This window comes from Phycodurus eques, chromosome 17 (assembly GCF_024500275.1).
Source record: "Phycodurus eques isolate BA_2022a chromosome 17, UOR_Pequ_1.1, whole genome shotgun sequence".
In the NCBI taxonomy this organism is placed as follows: domain Eukaryota; kingdom Metazoa; phylum Chordata; class Actinopteri; order Syngnathiformes; family Syngnathidae; genus Phycodurus; species Phycodurus eques.
The window spans coordinates 6,141,937-6,163,525 of NC_084541.1; the positions used below are offsets into that span (position 1 = coordinate 6,141,937).

A 21,589-nucleotide genomic window follows, 5' to 3' on the forward strand; every position below is an offset into this window, starting at 1 on the left:
AATGTGCAATACATTACTGTAGCATTGCTCAAACATTTTACAGTAAGTACCACCAAAAAAAAAAACATGATGCTAAAATAGAGGGAAATAAAAACTGTACTTGGATAATGATTCAATTAAAATATATTGCACATAAAAGTTAAATAAAAATGATACCTAAATAAATGTTTGAAAACAAACAGGTGTAAAACATTAAATGCTCAAGTATCATACTTAAAAGTTAAATACAGCTGAACTGTACTTCACAAATGTATTGGATTTAAAAAATATTTTTAAAAACAGTTAAGCCGCTGTCACATTATGCAGTTTCAAACATTTAATGAGTGATTATTCCACATACCAAAAGAGAGAGGACACCAGGGTACCAGGACCACACTTGGAGAATCAATACATTTATGCATTTGCACAGAAAGAGTCAGCTGTGCTGAGAGAGCCAGTGCTATCCAAGCACATCTTTCCACACACCACTTTGCTTTAACATTATGTTTAACAAAAAGGTAAAGTTTCATGAGTTTTTAGTTCTAAGAGTGGGAAAGGAGACACAGTGTGGGGTGGGCAGAAACTGATAAGTATAATTCAAAATTTGGATTTTCGTGGACTGGTCCAGATGATGCTCTTTCCCATACCTAATGCAATTGTCTCTTCAATCAGGTTTGGTGTGTGGAGTCGTATGAGCAGCAGTACCAAAACTGGACTGTTGATAGCAAGCAGCACTGGCTTCATATCTTTGCCCTTCAACCAGGGAAACGCTACTGGATTACCCTGGCAGCAGTGAACGGTGCTGGAGTAGGGGTTCCAAGTGACCCTCATGGATTTGTCATAAGTAAGCTAAAGGACATTTGAGCAATGTTCAGGACAATGCAAACACCGTTTGTAATCGATTCTGTCTCACCGTCACATGGAAAATTGACTTTATTTGTGAGGTCATACATTTTGTTTGTTTCAAAGACCCACAGATAAGATTTACTTCTGAGTCCGAAAGGCACAGACCGGAGCAGTCTACTTTGCTTACGCTGCTCCAGGACCCCGTATTGATTGGCAGTATTGGTGCCCTCATGTGGTGCATTTTGATGGTTGCAGCTGTCTGCCTCTTAAGACGCCACAGCAAAATAGGTCACCTCATACCAGGACGTGATGGGGCTAAAGGTGTGGAATTGACAAACAATTCAAACTAACGACTTAAAAACTTAAAATGTCGCCAATTAGACAAAGAGGCTAATTTTTTGTATTGTTGTCATTTTTCTCCATAGGTTTGCGTAGACGAGCCAGTGAAGATATCTTCATTAACCACAGGTAAGAAGCAGTGAGGTGTGAGTCGTCATATTTCTGGATGCTGAAATGCTTGAAACTTGAAACTTGTGATTCCTTTCCGTCAGGATGACAGCTCCAGACTCTCCGTGGGTCTCTGGGAGTTGCAGACCTGCTTTTAACAAACATTACCAAGACTTGTGGGTTCAAGGTCACAAACCTTCAGGGATGAGGAACTCAAGTGAGTACTGACGACATACAAAGTCCTTCAATATTATTCTTTTAAACCAATAAAAACCCTTCTACCTATGTATAATGTATTTTTACAATGCATGATTTTGCTTCTACCCATACGATCAAAACATGAAGTATTATCTGTATTTTGTTCGATTTTTTTTCAAAACAATTATTCTGAAGTTAAGCACTTGGTTTGAACACTTAATCCTTTTTTTTAATTCACTTGCTCTTATTTTGAAATTCATAGCCCTACTTTTATTTTGTAAATTGGAAAACACACAGTTGTGCTGATATGTTTGATTACCCAGGCAGAATTTGTAAGATGGGTACAATTCTTTAAAGAAAACATGAAGGACCTGGCGAAACACATTAACATTTTATTTTAATGATATTCAAATTAAACAGTCAAGCGTTTCAGAAAAGCATTATCATTAAACAAAACATAACCATAAATAAATTAATGATAGTTGTTGTTCAGTCACCAGTCATATTTAAATAAAAACTATATTTCACAAATTCTGCCAGGGTATGTAAACTTATGAGCACAACTGTACATATATGCAGTCATACGTACCCCTGTCATATAGGAATGAAAGGGAAGGCTACACCTTTTTCATAACCACTAGATGGCGGCATATATTTATAAAATGTGAACGTTTTTTTTTTCTTCTTTTCATTTGCCCCTATACCTATGTATAATGTGCACTATTGACTTTTGACAAAAAAAAATTTTGGGGGGGGGGGGGGGATGCGCATTATACATGAGAAATTACGGTAATTCTGATGATGCGCTTGCTCTCGGTTTGGCCCACAAAAGGAGATGTCTCGAGTGAACGCCACCATTGAAAAATCTGAAAACGGCCTGTTCAAACATCACATTTTCATCTCAACTAATAAGAAACATCTAAGCATTTTTCTACCAAAGAATCAAGGTTTCTGTCCCACATTTTCCATTGATTTACATTGATTTTTGGACAAGTACATTTTTGCGTAAATATGCGACATAAAATCCTTAATCCTTATCCGATTCTTACAATCTAGGTATAATTTTATTCGTGTTTCTATCCTCTATGCAATTGTCTATTTTGTTATAAAGTTGGTTTTAAAATTTTAGTAACATAACTATAATAGTGTGTATATCGTGTGGGAGGGAGAGTGAGTGTGAGTTTTATATCACAATAATGCAATATTGGATTAATGCCTCTTGCGAGTTTGTCTCTTTTTATCTCTGTTCACGACTTTGGGCTGTGTTGTTTTATGTATGAAAAGTGCTATACAAATTACATTTGATTTGACTTGATTTAACGAATTATTGAATTGGATGTTATTATCCTAACCATGGACTGGAGTTGAGAATTAGCACTCGCTGTAAACTCTACATGCATCACATCTGCTGCAAGGTTGTAATTATGTCTGACTGCATTTTCCCTGTCAAATAAATAAATAAATAAATAAATACATGACTAAATACTGTAAAATAACATATTACCATCATTCAATTTCAGCGCTGAAAGATTCCAATGAAAATGATTCAGTTTCAAATGTGATTCAATGTCCCGTAATCCACAGATAGCTGATCAGGAAATGCTCAGATTTCACTGTTGTCTTAATCCATGATTCATAAAGAGCATGAGCGGGGGTACACCCTGAACTGGTCGCCAGCCAATCGCAGGGCACATACTGTATAAACAAACAACAATTTGCGCTCACATTCACACCTATGGACAATTTAGAGTATTCAGTTAACCTTTCATGCATGTTTTGGGAATGTGGGAGGAAACTGGTGTAAACCCAGACAGGCACAGGGAGAACATGCAAACTCCACACAGGAAAGTCAGATTTGAACCCGGGACCTCAGAAGTGTGAAGCGGATGTGCTAACCGGTCGACCACCATGCCGCACCTTCAAACATATATAATGTATTTAGAAACAAATCTCTGGTACAGGGTCTTTAAATGTGCCATAAACTTTATGGTCTTCAAATTGTCCATCATGATTCAGTGCTTTTTTTTCCCTTTGTTGTCATTTGATGTGGACTATTTCACTTCTGCTACCTTTGGCAGTGAATTGCCTAACACTTCCATTATATCTGAATCCATGTTTCATCAGACTTTCAAGTACCAACCAAGAAGGACCCAAGCTGCGAGGACTCAGCTGTTCCCATTGTGACTGACAGCTGCGCCGTCTACGGCACTTTTTATGTTGACCTCATGGGAAATGGGCTCAAGACCTTCAAGAGTCCCAGGCGTTACACCAAAATGCTTCATGGTCTGCCACAACAGCAAGGATTTGAGACCATTCAGATATTCACTCAGCCTAAGACCTCGCCCCTCACTAGTAGTGAGATGTTACCATGGAAACAGTCCATACGGCCTCAGCCTAAAATGGGTGTTTTGAGGGAGTCATGGGAGAAGAGCCACATCAAACAAGGTGAGTAGTGATGAATCAGTTTATTATAGTATGACTACTTTGTTGATACAATATTCATTATTCCTTTTTGGTGAATGTTTGTGAATGCTACTTTGAATGACTACTTTCAAAACAACAGTTTCTAAAGTGTTTAATTAAAATATTTTTTTTGCATGAGTCATTTAATACAGTATGTGGTTGGTAGAGAATATCTCACATTATCAGGTAAAAAGCCTTCAGTCTAAAGTGATAGACGTTGACCAAAAACTTATAGATTTATTAAAAAATAAAAAATAAACTTTTTTTTAGATTTATTAAAAAATATCTGTGTAAGTCAACAAAAAAATACGAGTTTTTTGTTTGTTTGTTTTTTACCTGCAGGGGTGCATGCAGTGAACAGTGTGCCCATAGTACAAATAAGGAACCAGGCTGCTCCGTCTCATGTCACCAAACAGAGATTCAGTCACATCCCATCAAGTCAGCTTGGTACAGTTCAAAATTCAGTCACTTATCACTCAAACCTCCAATTATAATTGTCTTCTGAAATTGTAGCTGCTATTTCAACTTTTCTTGTCTCTGCACTGTGGACATACAGAATATAATCAATTTGCTGACTGTCCTCGGCTGCTGCATAATTCTGCATCACAACAGCTAATAGATGTGCTGCCACCGCTGTTTAACTTGGAGAAAGCTACAGACTCGCACAGTGTGACCTCAGACGAAGGGTAAGATATACACACAGTTCATATCAGAATGATAGGGAATTCAATTTAACATTTTTTTTTTCATTAAAAATTAGTTGTGACTGACACTTAAGTCCCTGTAAGTGAATTCCATTTTCTGAGCCGCTTATCCTCACAAGGGTCGCAGGAGTGCTGGAGCCTATTCCAGCTATCTTTGCGCAGGAGGCGGGGTACACCCTGAACTGGTTGCCAGCCAATCACAGGGCACATATAAACAAACAACCATTCGCACTCACGTTCACACCTATGGGCAATTTAGAGTCTTCAATTAACCTACCATGCATGTTTGCATGCGGGAGGAAACCGGAGTGTCCGGAGAAAACCCACGCAGACACGGGAAGAACATGCAAACTCCACACAGGCAGGGCCGGGGATTGAACCCCAGTCCTCAGAACTGTGAGGCAGACGCTCTAACCAGTCTCCACGTGCCGCCTGAATTACTAGATTTGTTTCTAAATACATGATTCACCCGTCCATGTTCTACACTGCTTATCTTCCTTCATGTGTGCGGAGTGTTAGAGCCTATGCCAGCTGACCGCGGGCGAGTAGCGGGTACCCCCTGAACTGGTCGCCAGCCAGTCACAGGGCACATAGAAAAACAATCATTCCCATTCATACCTTTGGACAATGTAGAGTCTACAATTAACCGACCATCCAATGATTTTGGAATGTGGGAGGAAACCGGAGTACCCGGAGAAAACCCACGCAGCCACCAAGAGAACATTCATACTCCACACAGGCAGGATAATCGAACCGTCGTCCACCATGTCGCTAAATTATACATGTTTGATGATAATTCCTGAAAACATGAGCAGAGACTGAGAGCTATGTACTGAATTGTGGAGACAAAGGGCTCTACATTTGTAGACTGTGCAACATGCGCCGGAGCGCAAATGGTGCGCATATTCCTGCCAGCGGAAGGCTCGATACGTGTTTGCCAATTTAGCAGACATTTGTTCACGTTGTCTTTTGCCACACCGGCCAAGTGACAATGCTCCAGTCATGCATAGATCGCTCTCTCCATGCATGTCTCCATTACGGCCCACTTAAAGGGAATGAATGAAATCAGTCGTTTTGATTGGCAGCGAATAAAATCGGCTGTGTTTATGCCAACTGCGCAGACAGACATTTTTGTTAAATACATCGGCTGCGCACGTCTGAGAGATTACGACAACCTGATCTAACCCACCCCCTTGCAGCGCATGATGCCTTGCTGTATTTGCACTAATGAGAAAAATAGAGCCCATAGCCTTAAACTGTTTTGGCACCAGTCACATTATTTTAATCACCATACCGTGGCCAAAGGTGCAACACAGACAGGCTTTCATCTGTCTTGGAGTGGTAAAGCCTCATTGGCTGGGACCGCTACCGCCTTTTTGTGGCAGCTAATCTACCTCAGGATGGAAGCTGAAAACAGCTAGCCGGCTAGCTGAGGGGGCTAGCCAGCTAGCTCTCGTCAGCTTTGCTCCTGATGGCACAGGTGGACGACTCTGCCGTGCTGTGGTTATCCTGCTCCACCTTTGACTCTTTCCATCTGCCATGCGGTGGTTGATCCTGCTCCACTTTCTCCCCTTCATCTGTTGTGGCTGACGTCCACTTGCGGCAGTGGCTCCTTTCCGGTCACTGGCTCTGGCTGTGGTGCTCCAGTGTTCATTCATGTGGCTCCTTGAGCTTGATTATTGGAGGCTTTTGTCCCACAAACATATTCGCTTCAGTGGAGGACTTTGGTCTTTGCTTTCCCCACTGTGTCCACCGAGACTTCCGCTGGGAGCTTGTCTTCAATTCCACCATGCTGGACGGTGTCCCGTCTCTGTGTTCTGACCATGGCATGGACTCTGGCTCCGACATTCTTATCCCCCCTCTTGCTGTTATTTAATTTTTTTTGTATATAGATAGTTTTCTATCACCCCTCCTTGAGCCGTCACCTTATCATGGTGTAGAGGTCTGTGTGTCCCAATAATCCTAGGACCTAAATTGTCAGGGGCTTCACGCCCCTGGTAGAGTCACCCATGGCAAACAGGTCCTAGGTGAGGGACCAGACAAAGCATGGCTCCAAAAACCCCTATGATGAAAAAAAAATATACGATGTTAGGTTTCCCTTGCCCGGACGTGGGTCACCGGGACCCCCCTCTGGAGCCAGGCCTGGAGGTGACACAGTATGGACAACATGTACCGGGTCCATGACGTATGACGAATTATCAGCAAATGAGTCTTTGGTTAGCTTCCTTCTCTATTCAAAATGATTTTCCCCAAAATAATTTGAGCAAATTAGTTTTTTCACAAGTATATATCAAACTGCTAGCCCTTTGCAATAATCAGTACCCAAGAAGTACTGTATGTCTCAGTTTCAAAAAGGCTGGTGACCCCTGGGTAAATGGTACCTCCTGCCATTTAGTATGATAGCATTTAACTGTTCTGCCTGTGGCTATACATATACGCTGGCATAAATCGATGAAAAAAAGATACATTACTTGCAGTAACTCAATGCAAGTTTTCAGACCAATTAAGTGAAATTGGATAATTACAGCGAAACATGATGATCTCTCACAGCACACTGCTGTTGTGGTGCTGTATAACAGTGGCTAGGAAACATATTAGAAAATGGATAGAAAACATTGTTGGTTAATGCCATAAAAGCTAATGGAGGTTATTCTCTGCTAGTAAAGGTGCTTCCACAGGTACACAAGTATTCGCACGAACTCTACATTAATCTGGCATAACTTCTGTTTCGTCTTTGTTTTCAAAGAAGCTAACTTTTTTATATACACATTTACTGGTGCCTACTGCCTCTAAATTGCAAAACGTTTGTACAAACACTGAGAACATTGATTTATTATTCTGAGTAGCTAATTAGAGGATAAAGAGGAACACAGAGTAATGTTTGGCCTCTGTCTGTCAAGCACTATGAAAAAGGGTACCTTGTTTTGCAATCTTCTTAGATCCAGTCGCTCCACAAAGCTAACAATGGATCTAGGCTCTCTCCAGTCAGTGTGTGATACCTCAGACGACAATCTACAGCCAGGGTCCAGCAACAACAACACTAACTACCCCTCCTGCAGTCCCCTATCTACTGTATTGTCCAGCAGATCTCTGGATGAAGAACAGGATGACACACTGACTGCAAAAGAAGCCTCTCGGTATTTGGAACTAAACTCCAAAATCAGAAAATCCAGGTATACTGTACATACAATAATGAAAAAATGATTCCCCCCCAATGTTTGGTCAATATCGCTGACTCACAGTATAGACTTTTATTTGAAATAAAACAATGTCATTAGCTGACCAAGACGTCATTCTCTCGCAGCAGGTCCCTTCCTGAGCAACATTCTTCTTGCCTCCACCCTCTTACCACCAGCATGGGTTATAACAGTGAGCACACCCCATCTGCTGAGATGGCCCCTGACACTTCCTCTGAGGCCCTACCGATTGAATTGCACCATGCCCGGCTTCAGAGTTCACCTTCCTCCTGTTACAGTGAGTGGGACAGTTCCCTGTGGAACACTTGGAGCTCAATCACAGATGAACACTTTGCAAGTGCCCGTACAAGCCTCATCAGCTCAGTAGACAGCTGCTACACTAATGCCAGCAGCAACTTTGCCCACTTTCTGACCGCAGAGTCTGTTTCTGGAGCTTCTTTGTCAGGTAAGCACACGAGGTGTCTTCTTGAATTTATGTTGTTTTTGCAAAACAAAACGGCATTATCTATACAGCGGAACCTCAATAAAACGGACTAATGGGGGAAGGCGCACCACTACTAGGGCCAATCCCAATTCTACCCCTTTGCTTTTCCCCTTTGTCTTAACCCTTCTCCTTAGCCCTCTATTTGGAGGACCAAGCTGAAAATGTAAGGTAATGCCCCTAAGGAATTGGGACCACACTTGAATACCACCATGTCATCGCTCCTCGCCCCCTACCGGCTGTAGGCAGACGACAATTGTTTACATTTCCAAGATGCCATCTTGTGTCAAATTGATATTACTATTAGAAATGCATCCATCCATTTTCCATACGGCTTATCCTCGCTCACTAGGGTCGCGGGTGTGCTGGAGCCTCTCACAACTAACTTCGGGCGAGAGGCAGTGTACACCCAGAAATGGTCGCCACCCGATCGAAAAAAAAAATAAATAAAAAAGAAGAAATAAAAACGCTGGGCCAGAAATGGACTGCCCGTTCGAGAGTTTCCCCGCCCCTGTTTCCAACCGTACTATTTCTGACAGTTAGGGCATCCGCTCTGAAAGACGTAGTTCCTTAATTGTCCGCTTATGCAAATGAGCAGCACCCCCTTTCGTTCCCCTCAAGAAAAAAGGTAATGTGGTACGACAAACAAAGGTAAATGCAGTACCTTTACTATGACCACATTATACCACTATGTGTCGTGGTAGGCCACTACATGCACTGTCGGCAGCGGTGTAAAGATCAAGTTTGCTTTAAAAAGAAAATGCAGGTATTTCCAGTGTCGCATTCCAGAGCAAAAGACGTCAAAGCTTTAAGAGTATATAAATATAACCCAAGTGAACTTAAAATGCTGTTTTTAAATGATTTAATTTATTAAGGGGAAAAAAATTACTCAAAGTTACTTAGCCCTGTGTGAAAAAGTAATGACCCACCTTGTTAAATCATGAATTAATTTTGGCTGATCACAATGTTTGGTTAATTTTCACCAATCACACCCCAGCCTGATTACCTCCAGACCAAATCACTGAAACAGAATCTGTCCCGACAAAAATCAAATCGGACAAAAGATCTAAAAACGGTCCCACAAAATGACACGATCCAAAGAAATTCCAGAACAGTCAAGAAATAAAGTAATTGACATCTGTCAGTCTGGAAAGTGTCACAAAACCCATTTCTAAAGATTTAGGATTACAGCAAACCATAGGGAGAGCCATTATCCTCACATGCAGAAAACATGGAACAGTGGTGAACATTCCCAGGAGTGGCCGGCCAACCACAAGCGAACAGCAATGACTCATCCAGGAGACCTTAAAGGAACTCAAACAACTTCTAAAGAACTGCAGGCCTCCCTTGCCTCAGTTAAGGTCAGTGTTCATGACACAACAACAATAAGGAAGAGACTGGCATCCATGGCAGAGTTCCAAGGCGAAAACTACTGCTGACCAAAAGGAAAGGCTAGTCTTACTTTTGTAAAAAAACACAAAAAAAAAAAAAAACATTTGAATGATTCCCAAGACTTTTGAGAGAATATTATATGGACTAACGAGATGAAAGTTGAGCTTTTAGGAAGGTATGTGTCTTGTTGCATCTGGTGTAAATGTAGCACAGCATTTCAGAAAAAGAACATCATTCATACCAATATCAAACATGGTGGTAGTAGTTTGATGGTCTTGGGATGTTTTTCTTCTTCAGGACCTGGACAACTTGCTGTGACTGATAGAAGCATGAATTCTGGTCTTTAACATAAAATCCTAAAGGAGAATGTTCAGCCATCAGTTTGTGACCTCAAGCTGAAGCGCACTTGGTTTTAGCAGCAGGATAACAATTCAAAATATACCAGCAAGTCAACTAATGAATGGCTTAAAAAACAACAAATGGTTTTGGAGTGGGCGGCACGGTGGCCGACTGGTTAGAGCGTTAGCCTCACAGTTCTGAGGTGCAGGGTTCAATCCCCGTCCCCCCCTGTGTGGAGTTTGCATGTTCTCCTCGTGCCTGCGTGGGTTTTCTCCGGGCACTCCGGTTTCCTCCCACATCCCAAAAACATGCATGAATTGGAGACTCTAAATTGCCCGTAGGCATGATTGAGAGTGCGAACGGTTGTTTGTTTCTATGTGCCCTGCGATTGGCTGGCAACCAGTTCAGGGTGTACCCCGCCTCCTGCTCGATGACAGCTGGGATAGGCTCCAGCACGCCCGCGACCCTAGTGAGGAGAAGCGGCTCAGAAAATGGATGGATGGATGGTTTTGGAGTGGCCTAGTCAAGGTTCTGACTTCAATCCGATTAAAATGCAGTAGCATGACCTTAAAAAGGAAGTTCATGCTCGAAAACCCTGCATGTTTGCTTAATTATAACAATTCTGCAAAGAGTGGGCCAAAATATCTACACAGAGATTTGAAAGACTCATTGTCAGCTAAGGAAAACGCTTGATTTCATTTGTTGCTGCTGAGGGTGGGCCAACCAATTATGAGGTTTAGGCGTCCATTACTTTTTCACACGGGGCCAGGTAACTGAATAGTTTTTTTATTCCTTAGTAAATGAAATCACCATTTAAAAACCAAATTTTAAGTTCACTTGGGGCGGCACGTTGGACGACTGGTTAGCACATCTACCTCACAGTACCTGGGTTCAAATCCAGCCTCGCCTGTGTGCAGTTTGCATGTTCTCCTCGTGCCTGCGTGGGGTTTCTCTGGGTACTCCGGTTTCCTCACACATTCCCAAAAAACATGCATGATAGGTTGATTAATGACTCTAAATTGTGTGTGTGAATGTGAGTGCGAATGGTTGTTTGTTTGTTTTTTGTTTGTTTTTTTTAATCAGTTTATTTGAAAGGGGACAATGCAATTTCATAAAACACATGAAATACACATGGTTAAAAAAGCCAGAATTAGCCAGAAGGCTAGTTTTCATCTGTAGTCCCCTGGCCATGATGTAAAAAAGCAGTAAAATAGATCTACAAGACAATATAATACAGGATACATAAAGACTTACTATACTATTAAGAGAGAATAAAACCACAAATCATTTGATCATAACAAAAAAAAAAAACATCATAACATACTTGTCTTTTAGTGTTGGCAGCTATAGGTGTTAACTAACCACATTTTCCGTTTTTTGTGAAGGCCTTGTATGTTGTAAGCAGTTTAACCTCCTCAGTTCCACTCACCAGCGCTCCTCACTGACCAGGCTGACTTATTGAAAGTGCTCCTGCGCAGAGCAATGAGACAGTCACCTCTGACAGAGCCTCGAGTGACACGCTCAGAGCTGTTTCTTTGGCTGATGAACTCAGCCAGAGGAGCTGGAGCCAAATCATGCAGTACTTTATCAATCAAATTTAAATCTGCAAATATGTGAAGACTGTCCCAGTTTAAAAGACTGTATTTTTTTTAAATTGCACAGTGATGATAGTGCCTTGGTTTTTTATCCATCACTTTAATTACTTGTTTGTACAAAACTTCCAATGGTATTTTTGCATTCTGACCAGCCTGGGACCAACTGGTTATGCAATAGTTAAAGTGACTAAGAATCATTGAATATAAGTAAATTTTTGCGGCTTCAGTTGACATTTCATTTCGAATTGCATGAAAATTTGCGAGGTTTAATTTGATATTTTTACACAACTTGTCAATATGGGCTTTAAAGGAAAGCTGTGAATCTATTATTAACCCAAGATATTTGTATTGGCTGACAATTTGCATTTTTTCTCCATTAACAAGTATGTCGGGGTCAGGTGATACTCTATTTGTTTTAGTGAAATACATGCCTACAGTTTTAGAAACGTTTAGCTGTAGACAGCACTCCTGCAACCAAGTTGTGACACAGGACATTGTATTAGTGAGTTTAGCAGCAACAGTATCTTTGGAGCGACCATGAACAAAGAAAACCGTGTCGTCTGCATACATTACGCACTCTGCTTCAGAACAAACAGTGGGAAAATCGTTGATATAAAGACTAAATAAAAGGGGGCCTAATATTGATCCCTGAGGGACTCCAGAGGTTAGCCTAAGAGACTCTGATCTGTAGTTGTTAACTGATACAGATTGTGTTCGGTCATGCAGACATGATTCAATCCAGCTCACAACTTTGTGAGAGAAGTTAAATTTTGAGAGCTTGGTAAGAAGAACAGAGTGATTTACTGTATCGAAAGCTTTCCTGAGGTCCAAGAACACCGTCCCTACAACTCCACCCTTGTCGAGAGAAGATTTTATTTTCTCAATGAAGAGGCATGTAGCCATTTCAGTGGAATGCTTGGATCTGAAACCAAACTGCATGGTGTGGAGAGAGGGGGAGCTGCTGTTTAAATAATGGACAACCTGCTCTGACACCCATTTTTCTGAAACTTTGGAAATGGCCGGAAGAATGCTTATAGGTCGGTAGTTATTCAGACAATTTGAGTCACCGGATTTAAAGACAGGGGTAACAATAGCAGATTTCCAGGCCTTTGGAAAGTGACCAGATGAAATTGAAAGATTAATGATTGAGGCAATAGGAGTAGCAAGAGTTGAACCTAGATCTTTGAGCATGCTCGTGTCCATTCCAAAAACATCCTTTGCCTTAGATGGTTTGAGTGAATGAATTAAATCGATAACTTTGGTCTCAGTAATATTTCTAATAGTAAAGAACTGCGTTGCAGACAATGCAGGGTATTCCTTCCTTTGTTTTACTGCAAACTTAGAAGAGATTTCTGACTCAGATTCAATGAAGTAGTTGTTAAAAGCATCAGCCATCACTTGAGGTTCCGTCAGGATGTTTCCATTTAATTTAATTTGCATTAGTTTTGTTTTGTTATTTTGTGTATTACCCAATAGTTTTTTAATATAATTCCAGGTTATTTTTGAATTTCCCTTCGCACTATACAAAGCAGTAATGAAAAAGTCAGCTTTAGATTTTCTTATTTCTTTCACTACCCTATTTCTCAGTGAAATAAAGTGGTGTCTATTGTATCCTGATTTGACCGACAATTTCAAGGAATGATCGCGTTCTTTCATCAGTTTCAGAATAAATGTGTTTAACCAAGGAAGGCCATTCTTTCTAGCTTTTAGTTTAATTATCCGTGTAAATTGTATAATAATTTTTTGTATTTTGTTGGCAAATTTAGAACAATCCTCATCTAAATTTTTACCAGCAAGTAATACATCCCAGTTTACTTCTTGGATAGAATCTTGGAAATTTTGTTCATGTTTTGGTATCCTATTGGATTCAGTGGTGGCCAAGGGTTTGAAGCGCTTTTTATTAAATTTTCTTGTGACCATTATAAGATTGTGATCAGACAATCCTGTGAGCATATTGTATGGCTTCAAGATCCTTTCTGGCCTATTAGTAAAAGCTAGATCAATCTGAGTTCGGGTGGAGTTTGTAATTCTCGTAGGGCCATTAATTACCTGAGTCATATCCATATCATCCATAACCCTTTTCAATTTTTTCCTAACTTTGTTAACTTCCCAATTAACATTTAGGTCACCCATTATTATCACCTCTTTTGCAAGATTGAGTTGTTTCAGTAAAATTTCCAGCTTTTCATAAAAAGCGGCATTTGATGAGGGAGGCCTATATATAACTACAAGAATAAAAGACATTTGCTGTGACAAAGAAACAGTTAGTCCAAGAAATTCTAATCCATTCTCATCTGTAACATGTATTTCATTACAATTAAAAGTGCCCTTGGCATAAATCATAACACCTCCTCCCTTAGAACCCTGTCTGTCGTTTCTAAACATTTTATAACCAGGTACAGATAGTATTGCTCAGGGCAAAGATTCATGGAGCCATGTCTCAGATAGGCAGAGGAAGTCAATATTTGAGTCAGTGAGAAGGTGATTGACCTGATCACTTTTTGTTAAAATGCTTCGTATATTTAAGTGTGCACAAATAATGCCTTTTGGTTTACGTGTTGAGTCCCATATTAATTCAGAGTTATTAACGGTTTGGAACACCCTGCATTTCCGGTGGTTTAGTATTGCAGGGTTTGGAAGCCCCCTGTTTCTTTTATTGGCAATGTTTGCATATAGCTTTACGCTGCCAGCTTCCGCATCAGCCGGCAGTGGTGGGGGCCCAGCCGGCAGTGGTGGAGGCCCAGCCGGCAGTGGTGGAGGCCCAGGCGGCAGTGGTGGAGGCCCAGCCGGCAGTGGTGGAGGCCCAGCCGGCAATGGTGGAGGCCCAGCCGGCAGAGGTGGAGGCCCAGCTAGCAGTGGTGGAGGCCCAGCTAGCAGTGATGGAGGCTCAACTAGAAGTGGTGTTGACCCAGGTGGCAGTGGTAGAGGCCCAGCTAGCAGAGGCAGAGGCCCAACCAGCAGAGGCGGAAGCCGAGCTAGCAGTGGTGGAGGCCCAGCTAGCAGAGGTGGAGGCCCAGCTATCAGTGGTGGAGGCCCAGCTAGCAGTGGTGGAGGCCCAGCTAGCAGTGGTGGAGGCCAAGCTAGCAGTGGTGGAGGGCCGGCCAGCAGTGGTGGAGGCCCAGCTAGCAGTGATGGAGGCCCAACTACCAGTGGTGTTGGCCCAGGTGGCAGTGGTAGAGGCCCAGCTAGCAGTGGTGGAGGCCCACCTAGCGGTGGTGGAGGCCCAGCCGGCAATGGTGGAGGCCCAGCTTGCAGTGGTGGAGGCCCAGCTATCAGTGGTGGAGGCCCAGCTAGCAGTGGTGGAGCCCCAGCTAACAGTGGTGGAGGTCAAGCTAGCAGTGGTGGAGGGCCGGCCAGCAGTGGTGGAGGCCCAGCTAGCAGTGATGGAGGCCCAACTAGCAGTGGTGTTGGCCCAGGTGGCAGTGGTAGAGGCCCAGCTAGCAGTGGTGGAGGCCCACCTAGCAGTGGTGGAGGCCCAGCCGGCAATGGTGGAGGCCCAGCTTGCAGTGGTGGAGGCCCAACTAGCAGTGGTGTTGGCCCAGGTGGCAGTGGTAGAGGCCCAGCCGGTAGAGGTGGAGGCCTAGCTAGCAATGATGTTAGCTGATCTAGCATTGGTGTTAGCCCGGCTGCTCGAGGTAAAGGCCCAGTTGGCAGTGATGTTGGCCCAGGTAGCAGAGGTGAGAGGTGGAGGCCCAGCTAGCAGTGGCCCAGGGTTTAGTTCAACATCACCAGCCAAAAGAAGTATCAGCAAGAGATTAAAAACACCCAGGAGTGGTTTGCCTGTGACAGCCTGTTCCTGCTCACCTGGGGGTGGCCTAGCATGGCCATAGTCCAGTACCCTTGTGAATAGCATGTGGTGACTCCATCTGGCTGGATACAAGGTTAGAATGCCCCTTTTTCTTGGACATGTTGAACTTAGCAGAAGATAGAGGGTTATCCAAACAGCAAAGGAATACGTTGATAGCATAATCCATGGTCCTATTTGATCTTTGGATGACTTTTTAAGCAAACGCACAGGACCTGCCAAACTGTGTGGCTGCACCCCGGCAGCCATCTTGTTTTTTTTCAAATGTGCCCTGCGATTGTATGGTGACCAGTTCAGGGTGTACCCCACCTCTCACCCGAAGATAGCTGGGACAGGCACCAGCATGCCCCCTGACCTGAGTGAGGATAAGCAGAACGGAAGATGAATGAATGATGGATGAATATTGTTATGCAATTTGAAAATTATTATTATTATTATTATTATTATATTATCATTCGGAAGAAGGCTGAGTTGGAGCCTATTTTAGCTGACTTTAAGCGAGAAGCAGAATGCACCCTGGAATGGCTACCAGTCAATTGCAGGGCACATATGAACAAAAAAACTATTCAGACTCATATTTGGGTAAATGCAATGTCAGTTAACGTGCCTATTGGTGGTATGATCGAATCAGAGAGAGCATCCAAACTCCACGTTGTTAAAAAACGTATGGAGATTCTTGGCCCGCCCTGTAGAAAATAAAGTCGTGCAAGTGTTCCTAATGTTTTGTCCGATAAGTACTTTTGCATGCATCCACTAGATGGAGTCCTCATTTTAGAAATAACTCCAAATCTAATCACTCTTCAAAACAGACATATTGGCAGATTCAGCTTTCCTATTATTAATGTTGTGGTCGTCATCGCAGCTTAGTGCTTTTGTTCAGCATGTGAGGGTGTGTATACAAACCAAGAAGTCAATTTCAAGCAGGTTGAGTCAAGTCAAAAGTTATACAGTCTTGCTTAGTCACAACAGATATGGAAGTAAGAGTAAAATGTTTTTTCAACTATCAATCCATCTATCCATTTTCTGAGCCGCTTATCCTCACAAGGGTCGCGGGACTGCTGAAGCCTATCCCAGCTATCATCGGGCAGGAGGCGGGGTACACCCTGAACTGGTTGCCAGCCAATCGCAGGGCACATACAAACAAACAACCATTCGCACTCACATTCACACCTACGGGCAATTTAGTGTCAATGAACCTACCATGCATGTTTTTGGGATGTAGGAGGAGAAAATGCCCGGAGAAAATCTGCGCAGGCACGGGGAGTACATGCAAACTCCACACAGGCGGGGGCCTGGGATTGAATCCGGGCCTTCAGAACTGTGAGGCAGACGCTCTAACCAGTTGTCCACCGTGCCGGCGTTTTTTTTTCAACTAATCATAACAAAAAGTATGCACCGTGTTACTCCAAAACTCCCATTCTGAGTAACAAGCGAAGTGATGTGTTACTTTCCCCAGCAAAGTAGTCAGACTACAGTTACTTCTTCAAACCATCTGTAGTTACTTTTGCATCATCAATGTCTCTCACTAAATACTAATTTGTAGTTAGTGATTCAAGCCAAGAGCAGTCAGCTGTGTGGCAGCATTTGAATGAGACCACTCTACATTTCTACAAATGGAAGAAAGCAATTGGGAAGTGTTTATTATTACACAATGCACACTTGCACAGTGATGGTGCAGTAAGTGCAAAGAAATGCACGATTTCACTGTCGCCACACTATTTCTGTTATTTTCCCTCGTAAAAAGTGTATTTGATTGTTGTTACTTTTTTATTTATACATTAAGACTACAGTTTAACGGGCGTGGTAAACACGCAATGCAATGCATATTCATACCGAGTGCGTGTTCATCAATCGCTCATGGAGGGTAAGGACTGACTCACTGAAGGACTTCCAATAATTAGCTACTTAGCTTGAATAATATTTACAATGATAAGTGAGAACTCTCAACTTCGTTTGTGAGCTGGTTGAACGCGCTGCACGGCTGACGTCACGTAGTAAGAAAAAAAGGTTTTCTCGCTTTCAATGTGTATGTGTGTGTGCGTGTCACTCACTTTCACGTTTACGTACACGCACGCACAAAGGCACGCACGCACACACACATGGTTGCTTTCATGGACCACAATCGGCAGTGTACTGAGAATGGTGTTCTTGTTTTTACGTTTAGGAACTTACTGTATCGTGTTGGCGTGTCAAGTCTGCACTCAGTTGCTGATTCAATGTGGCTTCAACTACACTAATATTTAAGTTATTGATTCATGTTGATGACATCATCGTTTTAACTTGTGTGGCAAATAATGGGTACGGTTAACCTAAGGCTTTTTTTGTACTGTGGATAAGTGATATTCCTGCCACTTGACAGCTGCTGAAAGGAACTAAAAATTACTTTTTTCAATCTTAGTTACTTTTGAACTGTTGACACTGTTCCACGGTCGCCATTGTTGTTGCTTTGTTCCTTGTTACGGAAAGGAAAGGGAAAACGGCTACCGGAAATGGCCCCAAAAAATATAGAGGAAACTCCACCCTGTGGTGTCCTTGCCAATACCAGCCGTAGCAACACCCCCGACTCGGAGGTGAACTGCAGTACATTTGCAAAACAGCGCGTGTGGGTTGCGCTCGAGTGTAAAGGCAAACTACGAGTGGGACAGCCGCAGTGACGTCAGCGCGGTCGCCGTCAGCATGAGTATAAAGAAGCCTAAAGCCCCTTCCGGATGACTGAGCCGGACACCCTGCAGAGGAAACTCATTTTGGCCACTTGTATCCAGGATCTTGTTCTTTCGGTCACGACCCACAGCTTGCTTCGCCTTAGCTCCTTCTTCATCACAAGGGACTGATACAAAGTCCGCATCACTGCAGACGCTGCGCCGATCCGCCTGTCGATCTCCCGTTCCATTCTTCCCTCACTCGTGAACAACACCCCAAGATACTTGAACTCCTCCACTTGGGGCAGGATCTCATCCCCGACCTGGAGATGGCACTCCACCTCTTTCCGACTGAGGACCACGGTCTCAGATTTGGAGGTGCTGATTCTCATCGCAGCCGCTTCACACTCGGCTTCGAACTGCTCCAGTGAGAGTTGGAGATCACGGCTTGATGAAGCCAAGGGAACCACATCATCTGCAAAAAGCAAAGATGCAATACTGAGGCCACCAAACCGGACCCCCTCTCCGCCTCGGCTTCCCCTAGAAATTCCGTACAGGTACAGTAAAAGTCAGCCAAAATATCACTCAGGAATCACTCATCCAGCCCCTATGCCAAGGTGCTTTCTCACGTCACCGCGACGCCGAATCGGACATACGTTCACGTCTTGTCAGCCGCCCTGCACTCGCTACGCAGCACGGGACAAGGTGCCGCCCCCTCAGCACACGCCCCCGTCCCCCCAGGTTCTTAAGCCTTCCTCATCACACAATGAATGGGAAAATCGGCGGCAGCTTAACACCCACGCTTCCCAGTGTTTCTTTGCTACGGAGTGCCACCTGTGGCACGGGTGTCAAAGGTTCCCGACCCCTGCGCTATAGGATGCCCAATGCAAGACTTTACAATCACAGACCGGACTGAGGGCTAACACCCCCTCCCTGAAAACAACGCCCGTGCAGAAGCAACAACAGACTATAGAGTCCGTTTTCTCCAGCACAAGATGAAAAAATGGGAGACACAAAGATACTGTATCACAAATGCAGCATCTTATTATCTCTTAAAAGACATGCTCACTAGTAAGCATCGACAAAAATAAGAGATCAAAGTGCTCAAACAATCACATCCATCAAAGTGATGGACCCTTGTTACCAACTCCGTGGGCATGAATCGGAATTGGAGAACATGAAAGCTTTTGCCAGGTCAGATTTAGGATTTGAATTTAAAATTCATTTTATTCATCTGACACAGTTCTATCATGTTTCACGTCATGTTGAACTTTAGACAGAAAATGAATATTTAAATAAAAAAACCTTCTGATACATTCAAATCTCCTTTAAAAGTAACAGGGAGGATTTAAGATATAGTGTGATGCATATCAAAATTTAATTATATGGAAAAAAACCTATTGCGATCTGATTTTTCCCCCCATATCACCCAGCCCTGATTTCTTTACGTTAAACCGGTCTGTGGCACAACAAATATTGGGGACCGTTGCCGTAGAAGACTATGCCAAATCAGCTCATCTGTAAGCCTTTAAGTTCATCCAGTGAGGTCGGTGGCTCAGGAAGAAAAAAAAAAAAAAAAACAGCACCAAGCAACATCCTCTGCGGCTGCTTTGAGAACCAGACAAAAATTGTCTTGTGCACCCGTGTGTATAGTGTTCTGTACTGTATGTAATCCCTTACTCTCACAACTACTGTAAATGCACATCAACACACTGTACTCTCCTTCTGCATTTAGACTTCTCTCCACCAGCCTCCCCCCTCAGCGCCCTGTATCCATCATTTTGTGCCGAGGGCAACACACTCATCGAGATGGACCCTGTTCCTGCGTGGGACTGGAGCATGAACTGGATGGAGGAGATGGAGGCTCAGTACAGAGCATACTATCCTGTCAGAAATGCAAAACCCTTCAACACTTAAGGAATTCCCTCAGGTTTGTCAGAACTAAGGGGCATCAAAGTGTATAGACACAAATTTGTCTTCTGACCCCTGGAACATTCAAAGCCTTAAATATTTTAGGGTTTCCAAGAATATGTACTGTAAATATGGAGGCTCACTGTGTGACTACAACCTTTTTTATATTTTGAACATGCAGTGTTTACTTCTGGATGTCTGTTTGATCTGATTTTTGTAATTCTTTCCTCAGATCACCTTGCGGAGGTCCAGCAACTGTATGTGACATCCTGCAAATGACTTCCTTTGCATTATGTAATTTCTCCTTGTGTAACTTTCACTCATTAGAGAGGATGATAATGAGAAACCTCCCTTGGGATGTTCTTACTTGGTGTATTTTGAAAAAAGACATTGCGATAGAGAGTCATTAAGCACAAGAAATACCGACTGAGTTTCTCTCACAGCAGATGTTTGTTGATTTTATTTCAAGTTTGCTGCAGGATTTTATAAGAGCTGACAGCCCATCAAGTAGTCTGTTGCCTCCTTATTTTTTATTGGCATACATACAGATTTTTTTGTAAATCAGTATTCATATGAAGGGGTGCCGCCAGGGATTTGGGCCACATGAATAAAAAAATCTGACTTTGGGCCCCTCCAAATCAATGCCCCAAATTGAAAATGTTTGTTGTTGTTGTTTTTTTTTTTTTTTTTTAGTTTTTTTGTAGGCCTCCTGTCTGTCACGGGCACTTAGAAGTGTCATCACTCCCAACTATCCTATCACTTCTTATGGCATCACTGTAAATCTACAAGTGCTTATTTAAAAAAGTGTAAACGTGCATCAATGATCAATTTCTTTTTGTTTTTAACTTTATACTTTTTATATATAAATATATAAAACATGCCTTTTTGCAAACTATAACTGTAGTGTTGAAAAAAATATGTTTCAATATATTTGCATTAAATGTAACTAATCTAAGCTCATACATGCTTGAAAATGTTTTTTTTCCCAGACATTTCCTTCGAATTTAACAGATTTATTTTGTACTTGTGTGAAACAAAATCTTAATTTGCCATTTACTTTTGTAAAGATTTAACATTTGAGAATGTGCTGTAACTGAGCACCAAAATAAAATTTCAAATACTGTAAATACAGTAGTTGTGATGTGATTGCCGTGCATGCCTGTCCCAATGTGTGTGTTTGCATGATAATAACACGTGAGCTGTCACTCAGCGTGTGCGGCGCAATAGAGCCGGAGGCTTCGAGTAGAAACATATGGCCTTAAGTGAAGGAGACAGATGAAGAATAATCCCTTTTGTCTCACACACACAAGCACACACACATATTCTCACACACATTAATTGAAGATGTAGCACAATGCAAATTGTTGATAAGACTGATCTTTGTGACTTCTGAAATGAATATATATATATATATATATTTTTTTTTATTTTTTTTTCCTGATTTTATTGCTTCAACTTGTCTCTTAATTGCCTGTCCAATGAGACCGCTTAAGAATCACTGTCAAGGACAACGCTGGTTTTTAAATACCCCACACATAAAAGGTGGATCCTGACTGGTATCTACGACACAGCTTATAAATGGAGCAGACAGTA

The 21,589-nt window shown here is 42.4% G+C and overlaps 1 protein-coding gene across 3 annotated transcripts in view; it reads left to right on the plus strand.

Annotated features, from left to right (window-relative positions):
- robo4 (roundabout, axon guidance receptor, homolog 4 (Drosophila)) overlaps positions 1-20,636 on the plus strand; it is a 63,066-nt gene extending 42,430 nt beyond the window's left edge. For 2 of the 3 annotated variants that reach the window (XM_061702512.1, XM_061702514.1), the window contains 11 exons: positions 652-823; positions 949-1,146; positions 1,251-1,293; positions 1,377-1,489; positions 3,595-3,915; positions 4,276-4,380; positions 4,490-4,619; positions 7,577-7,810; positions 7,942-8,279; positions 19,821-20,015; positions 20,229-20,636. In XM_061702512.1, coding sequence (XP_061558496.1) covers positions 652-823; positions 949-1,146; positions 1,251-1,293; positions 1,377-1,489; positions 3,595-3,915; positions 4,276-4,380; positions 4,490-4,619; positions 7,577-7,810; positions 7,942-8,279; positions 19,821-20,002 — 1,836 coding nt within the window. In that variant the 3' untranslated portion in view covers positions 20,003-20,015; positions 20,229-20,636. The remainder of the gene's footprint in view (positions 1-651; positions 824-948; positions 1,147-1,250; positions 1,294-1,376; positions 1,490-3,594; positions 3,916-4,275; positions 4,381-4,489; positions 4,620-7,576; positions 7,811-7,941; positions 8,280-19,820; positions 20,016-20,228) is intronic. The other variant, XM_061702513.1, reaches the window with a different exon arrangement.
- Positions 20,637-21,589: the final 953 nt, after the last annotated feature.